Below are 8373 nucleotides of genomic sequence, written 5' to 3'. Positions count from 1 at the left end.
CTTAGGCCGGACCAAAAACTCAAGCTTCCGACCGGGTTGTCGCGCCTCGGGCCTTTTTGTCATCTATAGGCACGCCAAACAGCCTGAGAGTTTCCCAATTCCCAGGTCGCACCGCTGAGTAGGCTGCAGTATGGCTGAACGGTCAATTGTTAACGGCTGTAGCCACGATGACATCAGCAAGCTGGAACCAGCCATGATGAAAAAAGGAAAAAAATAAAGCATAGTTAAAAAAAATTTCCGTTGCCGGGACTCGAACCCGGGTCTCTCGGGTGAGAGCCGAGTATCCTAACCAGCTAGACTACAACGGAAGCTTTAGTTCAATGTGTTTCTCAATAGTATTCATTCTTATAGTACTGCATTTCATCGCCTGCACTCGTTGGTTGGATGTTGCCGCTTCTGCAGCACTGCGAGTTGAGTTCTGTACTTCTGTCCAAAGTCCAACCTCAGATCGTAGGCCTTCCAGATTAGTATCTTTGACTGAGTCTACGGCGGCGAAGTGTGTCAAGATGATCGGTAGGTGTTGCTCGCAGACATCCCACCCGCGTATCCGTTTGATTGTGTAGTATTTCACCTCGATAGTTTGCATCTCTATATGGAGGATCAGCTCGCTAGCCAGTTGGATTGGTTCGATCATCTCACGGTCTCGATGATGTGGAGGAGAGTGGTAGCAGAGAGAAAACGAGATGGTTGCTTCGTAAAATAATCATTTCATAGATTAAAATTAAGAACAATAGAATAATAAAACTGTTTACTCACCATTATACGAGTTGTTGTTATCATGCTACCCACCATATTTTTTTTCTTTTTTATCTCACAAATTAAGGGATATAATATTACTATAATAAAAATAACAACTTATTAAGTTGTCTGTTTAGTCGTTTTAAGATCAGTCGTTTTAAGATGATATATTATTATATGAGACCGTCTATTAGAAGGCTCCAATGTACTTACTCTTATGCTAAACTTATCACCGCGGCAGAACTTGAATCCCATTTCTAAATCTTGGATCCTCTTGCCATATTTTTCAGCGATCCAATAGCCCGGGTGCCGGGCATGCACAATGCCGAGCTTATTGAAGAAACGAAACTTTTGATGGAACTACACAGCAAATGGAAACACTAGGTGGCCCCACAACCGACATCATCACAGAGGATCCCAGGCTTGAAGTCAGTTGTATCACGCAGCGTTTTCGCCGGCCTTTCTTGCTCGCCACACCCACGTAGGCGCCGCCCATAAATCTCGTTCCAATCTGGCGCAGCCATCTCATCTCCAATCGCCTTCCACTCTTCCAGCCTCCAACCCCTGCCTCTCTTTCTGTCTCGATCTTAAACCCTACCACAATTCGCAACCCCTCCGCGGCCGACGCCATGGCCCCAGCCTCCACCCTCGTAGGCCCGCCCGTCGCCGTCGCCTTCAACGCTGATCCCAAGCCACAGCCGAAGCCGACCTACGGCTCGTTCCCCGACTACCCGTCCGACAAGAACTCATCCATGGACGAAGATTCGCCTGCGCCAGGACCGGCGACGGAGAAGGAGGTCGGGCGGCCGCTCGCGTACGCCTCCTCCGGGGACCCCTGCGTCGACTTCTTCTTCCAGATCGTTCCCGGCGTCACCTCCGACGCCGACCTCGCCGCGCTCCTCGACGCAGCCTGGTCCCGCGACGCACGCACCGCGCTCAAGCTCGTCTGCCACCTTCGGGGCGTCCGCGGCCTCGGCAAGTCCGACAGGGACGGCTTCTACGCCGCGGCGCTCTGGATGCGTGCGTGCCACCCGCTCACCCTCGCCGCCAACCTCGCCAGGTTCGGGTGCCTCAAGGACCTCCCCGAGATCCTCTACCTCGTCCTCCGCGGCCCCCGCGACGACGACAACCGCAAGGGCGACGGCCACTGCCAAGGGGAGGCTCAACAAGGAGGCGCAGCTCGCGCAGGCTGCGCTCGCTCGCTACGCCACCGACGAGGCCTTCCGCCACCTCTACGACCGCGTCGCCGACACGTTCGCTGAGCTGCTCAAGTCCGACATCGAACACCTGCGCGCTGGGGACACCGCCAAGATCGGGCTCGAGGCCAAGTGGTGCCCGTCGCTCCGCTCATCCTACGACCGCTCGACCCTGCTCTGTGAGGCCATCGCTCGCCGCATCTTCCCGCGCGAGTCGAACCAGGAGTACCTCAACCTCTCCAACAAGCACTACACCTACCGCGTCCACAACCAGCTCCGTCGCGAGGTGCTGGTGCCGCTTCGCAAGGTGCTCGAGCTCCTGGAGGTGTACATGAACGCTGGCAAGTGGGACGACCTTCCGTAACGCGCGCGTGGCGTCCGTCGCGATGCACACGTACAAGGAGGCATTCCAGAAGCGCGACAAGCCCCGCGTGAGCGGCTTCTTCGACGAGGTGCGCACGGGCCACGCGAGGGTGGCTGCATGCGCGGTGCTGCCGCACGATATGATCGCCGAGGCTCTCAAGGGGGAGCACGACGGGGCGGCGGAGCTCCAGTGGCGCAGCATGGTGTCCGCGCTAGCCGCGTAGGGCCGGCTGGACAATTGCATCGCGGTGTGCGGGCTCACTGGTCCCGCCACATACCCTGCGACCTCGGCCGCCATTGCGCTGGTGTTGGAAATAAATTTCAGTTAAGACATCTGTGATCTTCACTGTTAAGGAAACGTTTAAACCATCTAAACGCGATTAAGGAAATCTAATGATAAAACCCTAATGGGCTGTGATCAGCAGGCCCATTAGGCCTGTTTTCAGAGGCTGGCCCCCAACCCCACGGTGTGGTTAGCACCTTAATCACCCAATCATAAAAATCTAAAATCTTAGCCACCGCTAGTCTGATCGCTAAGAGCACTGGAGGGGTTTGGAAGACCAAGCACTCCCGTTGGCGTCCGGAGGACGCTGAGTCGCTGCTGCATCTCCTACACCGACAAGAACGCCTACTTCCTCTACGGATCAGGCGTAAATGGCTGCTGCTACTGCTAACGCTGGTATAATGATTACCATTTATTCCGCATTAGATTGATTTGTCATGAAGTAGGTTATGTTAAGATTCTGAGTAACGTGCCACTAATATTAAGTTTTGGCACTTCTAACAATCGGTATCAAGAGCCATCTTAACCTAGTCATGCACGGTCAATTTTTTTAGACATGTTTATGCCTCTATTTTCATCAGTTTAAGATGCAAAAGTGCTGTGCAGATTAGATCCTATTGCACAGTTAAGTTTGATTCATGTTTTAGTCGCAATTAGTTCCTGCAGAAAGGCTTTTATGTGTTAATCATGCTTGATTAGATCTAAATCATGGTTAATTAGATTTCTGATCACGAGATTAGATCTAATCTAATTCGGTTTATGTCAAGTTTAAGTTTAATCTTGATCTGTTAATGCAAAGTGCCTCGGATTAGATGCAAATGTTTAATATTTATACTAATTCATGGTTAAACCGAGACAAATTGATGATTAAGCTATGCAATTAAGGTTAGGGCTTACTTCTACTTAATCTGTTCCCCAAATTAGATCTCTGTTCATGTCTAATTTCCGTAAAATTAGATCCAAAATCATGAAATTAGATGCATCAGTAAGCATTTGAGAAGAAGGGGAATGCAAATTTTAGATCGATTTAAGAAATCCCTAAATCCCGTGATGAACCCTAACATTAAGATTGAAGAAGAAACTACATGTGTGGCCATGAGAACGCGGAGCTCTGCGCGCATGAACAGCGTGCGGCGCTCGCGACCGCAGAGCCCGCCTGCGCAGCACCTGCGCGCCCGCATCGCTCGGCGCGCTGCTGGGGCCTGCACCGCCTGCGCAGGGCCCGCTGCGCAGCTCGGCCACCTGCGCGCCAGCCCGCGCGCCACCTGCGCAGCACCGCTCGGGCGGCCACCTGCGCGCCAGCATGCTGCGGCCCGGCCACCCGCCTGCGCAGCACCCCTCAGGCGGCCACCTACGCGTGAGCACGCTGCGGCCCGGCCACCTGCGCGCCAGCGTACCGCCTGCGCACTGACCGCCCGCGCCTGGCCAGCACCGCCTGCGCACCGCCCGGTCACCTGCGCAGCGCCCCGCTCGCCCAGCCCGTGCTGCGCAGCACCGCCTCTCCGCCTGCGCGGCGCCACCCGCGTGCCTAAGCGGCGGCCGTGCCCGGGAAAGAGATGGAGTGAAGTGAGGCCGTAGTAGGGTTTGTTCCGACTGGAATGTATTTATGTGAGTTGCCATGAGTTCCTGAGCGTCCGATTGGAATGGACCGTCCACATACACCCGCATTAGGGTTTTCACGCGATGGGCCAAATGGGCCAAATGCGCAGATTGGGCTGCGTGTGCAGAGGGGATGTTTTGTGCTGTTTACGAGTTTTAGCCCGGGTAATGTTTAAAGCCATTTATTTACTGTTTCTTATGTTTAAAGCTCAAGTTAATTGCTGTTATGTTTAAAGGCTTTAATTATTTCTGTTGCACTTATTATTACCAGCATTATGTTAATTAATTTCCATAAGTTATGTGAATGCTTTTAATCATGTTTTAGTTGCATTTATTCGCTGAAAATTATGTTCATCCACCATAAGCAATTAAGATGCACTCTATTTAAATGGAACCATCGGGAAATTTATTTAGAGCACTTGTAATTAATTCTGATCATCGTTGATTTAATTATGAGTTTTAGTGATAAATTTCATTTGTTTTCTCCATCGGTGATGCAAATTGAAATTTATGTATGATTTTAATCAGACCATCGTAGGGTTAATTTCATACTTCTTATGCGCATCTTAATTATGAGTTTAATGAAGTTATTATTCTGATGATTTTCAGTGAACACTGTGACGGGCTACCTGAAATCCATTGAGCCCCTGAATGGCACCAACTATCCAAGGTGGTATAAATATGTTAATGTTGCCATTGCTGTGTGCGAGTATGATCTCGCCTTACGTCGAGACAAGCCAGCAGAGCTCGCTGATTCCAATGGTGATCGTACTGCCATTGAAAAGTGGGAGAGATCAGACAGGATGGCCAACATGATCATTAAGAACACAATCACTCCGGCCATCTGTGGTGCTATTTCTGATAAGGATCAGAATGGTAATGATCTGAGCGCCAAGGCATACCTTGCCAAGGTGGAGGAGAACTTTAAAAGTTCTTACAAGACTTATGCTAGCACCCTGATCATGAAAATGCTGACTTCACGGTATGATGGGCACAGTGGAATCAGGGAGCACATTATGAGCATGTGTCACATGGCAAATAAGCTGAAGACACTGGATATGGCTATCTCTGATGGTTTTCTGGTGCACTTCATCATGACTTCTCTGCCAGTACAGTACAGTCCCTTCAAAATAAGCTACAACACTCAGAAGACGACTTGGAGCATGGCTGAGCTCATTAGCTACTGTGTTGAGGAAGAAGAAAGGCAGAAAGCTGAAAGGATGAAGGATGCTGTCAACATGGTCAGCGAGCGCTTTGGGCGTGTTAGCATGAGCAACACTCCTAAGCATCAGGTTAAGTTTGGCAGCAGCAGGCAGCATAAGAAAAATTTTAACGGCCATAAGAGCAAGGCCGTGTCACGTAAGAAGACCTCTAATGAGAGGCTGTGCAAGTTCTGCAAGTCACCTAAATATGAGCAGAAGGAATGCCATGGATTTAAGAAGTGGCTTAAGAACAAAGGTACAATTACTGATTATGTATCTTTTATTGATGAATCGTTCTTAGTGAATTTTCTCCTAATACTTGGTGGATTGACTCAGGTGCCACTGTGCACATTTCCAATTCACTGCAGGTATTCAGTTCGATCCGAACTATAAGAAAGGGGGAGCAAAGCCTAAGAGTGGCTGATGGCAATGAAGTGAAGGTTGAAGGCATTGGGAGCTTCGATTTGGAGTTACCAGGCGGCTTCAACCTTAGTTTGCATGATGTTCTTTGTGTTCTCAGTTTGAAGAGAAACCTTATTTCTATTTCGCGTTTAGATAACTCGGGGCATATTTGTGAGTTTGGCAACTCTGTGTGCAACATTAAATTTCATAATTTAAGTGTAGGCCTTGATCATTTGCAAGGCGATCTTTATTTGCTCTCTCTTGATAATGTTTATTCTGCAATGAATGTGGATGATGTATCGCATAAGCGTAAGCATGATGATGAGACTTCTTCAAAATTGTGGCATTGTCGTTTGGGCCACATTTCGAGGGGGAGAATTGAGCGTCTCATAAGAGAAGAGATATTTCATTCATTAGATCTCTCAAACTTAGATCAACAATGCGTTGATTGTATTAAGGGGAAATTCACTAAGATAATTAAGAAAGGAGCTACTCGGAGTTCGGGCCTATTAGAAATAATTCATACTGATATTTGTGGCTCGTTCCCAGTAAAGTCTGTTGATGGTTTTGACTCGTTCATTACTTTCACAGATGACTTCTCTCATTATGGTTATATTTACCCCATTCATGATCGATCCGAGTCATTAGATAAATTCAAAATATTCAAGGCTGAAGTGGAAAATCAGCATAATATCACTATTAAATTAGTGAGATCGGATCGAGGTGGTGAATATTATGGGAGACATGCTCCATTCAGCCAAATACCCGGACCATTCGCTAAGTATCTTGAAGAGAATGGTATAAAGGCCCAGCACAGTATGCCGGGCGAACCACAGCAAAACGGAGTTGCTGAGCGTCGTAATCGTACACTAATGGACATGGTACGTAGCATGCTTAGTTATTCTACTTTTTCTGTGGATCTGTGGATGGAAGCATTAAAAACAGCTGCGCACATACTTAATCATGTTTCTTCCAAATCCGTGCCAAAAACACCTTATGAGTTGTGGTTTGGGAAGAAACCATCGCTTAATTATTTGCGTGTGTGGGGTTGTCCAGCCGAAACTAAGTTATTTAATCCACAGCAAAAGAAATTAGAAGATAAGACGGTGAGCTGCTATTTCATCGGATACCCTGATAAGTCTAAGGGATACCGATTCTACTATCCTGATTGCCTTATTAAGTTCGTTGAGACCAGGCAGGCTGTATTCCTAGAGAATGCAGGAATCAGTGGGAGCTTTTCGAGAAGGGAAAATTAATCTTGAAGAAATACGAGTTGAGCTTCCCATCTCGGTAATTCAAGAAACAATAACACCTCAGTTAGTGCCGCTGTTTGTTCCCTTCCGTTCAGAGTACACCATCTGTTCAGATTACGCCTCCTGTTCAGAGTACTAGTGCTGCTCCGCATGTTGAAGTAGCTCCTGAGCCTGCGAGCGAAAAACAAGCTGAGCAAATGGCGCCTAATGCTGGAGATGAGAACCCTATCTTGGTGCCTCAGACTGCACCTCAACCAGCACCTCAGCCCGTTGAACCATTAAGAAGATCACAGCGGGCTAGGAAACAGACAGTTTTCCCCGATTATGAGACATACTTAAGTGAAGACATGTATGATATTGGGAAAGCTGATGATTCTAACTCGTTTAGAGAGGCAGTATCATGTGAGAACTCTGCCAAATGGGTTGAGGCCATGAAAAAAGAGCTTTAGTCCATGAGTTCCAATGATGTTTGGGATCTGGTAGATATTCCAAATGGAGTCAATCCAGTAGGCTGTAAATGGGTCTACAAGACTAAACGTGATTCTAAAGGGAATGTCGAACGATTCAAAGCAAGACTTGTAGCTAAAGGTTTTACACAAAAGGAAGGGGTTGATTATAATGAAACTTTCTCCCCTGTGTCTAAAAAAGATTCATTCAGAATCGTTATGGCGCTAGTAGCTTATTATGACTTAGAGCTACATCAGATGGATGTTAAAACTGCGTTCCTTAATGGTGATTTGGATGAGACCATCTTCATAGCACAACCGAAAGGTTTTGTTGTGAAGGGCAAGGAACATTTAGGATGCAGACTTAAGAAATCTATTTACGGGTTTAAGCAAGCGTCAAGACAGTGGAACCTTAAATTCGATCAAGTGATTAAGAAATTCGAATTTAAGGAGAATGATATGGATAATTGTATCTACACTAAGATAAAGGGTGGTAAATTTATAATTCTAGTGCTTTATGTGGATGATATCCTATTAGCGAGCAGCGATAAGCGTATGCTGCAGGAGACAAAGGGATTTATTTCATCCAATTTTGATATGAAAGATCTTGGTGAAGTCTCTTATGTTCTGGGTATTGAGATACACCGAGATAGGACCAAAGGAGTACTAGAATTGTCTCAAAAAGCATATATTGAGAAAATGCTTAAGAGATTTAATATGGATAAGAGTAAGGCCACACATGTTCCATTAGCGAAGGGTGATAAGTTTAGTGAAGCCCAATATCCTAAGAACCAATTGGAATCAGATGAGATGAAGGACATACCTTATGCTTCAGCTGTCGGAAGCCTGATGTATGCACAAGTCTGTACGCGTCCTGACTTGGCTTTTTGC

General features: G+C 47.4%; 1 protein-coding gene and 1 non-coding gene across 2 annotated transcripts; one reads left to right on the top strand and one right to left on the bottom strand.

Moving 5' to 3' along the window:
* Nucleotides 1–235: 235 nt before the first annotated feature.
* TRNAE-CUC lies at nucleotides 236–308 on the bottom strand. The gene has a single exon. It is a non-coding gene; the product is annotated as a tRNA-Glu (tRNA).
* Nucleotides 309–2884: 2576 nt separating this feature from the next.
* On the top strand, nucleotides 2885–5805 carry LOC112891751. The gene is made up of 3 exons (XM_025958695.1): nucleotides 2885–2976; nucleotides 4789–5637; nucleotides 5750–5805. The coding sequence occupies exons 1-3, from the start codon at nucleotides 2952–2954 to the stop codon at nucleotides 5803–5805; spliced, it is 930 nt and encodes a 309-aa protein (XP_025814480.1). The 5' UTR covers nucleotides 2885–2951.
* The last annotated feature ends 2568 nt before the right edge of the window (nucleotides 5806–8373 follow it).

Source organism: Panicum hallii, chromosome 5, assembly GCF_002211085.1.
Source record: "Panicum hallii strain FIL2 chromosome 5, PHallii_v3.1, whole genome shotgun sequence".
In the NCBI taxonomy this organism is placed as follows: Eukaryota; Viridiplantae; Streptophyta; class Magnoliopsida; order Poales; family Poaceae; genus Panicum; species Panicum hallii.
This window is presented reverse-complemented; position numbering and strand designations above follow the sequence as displayed.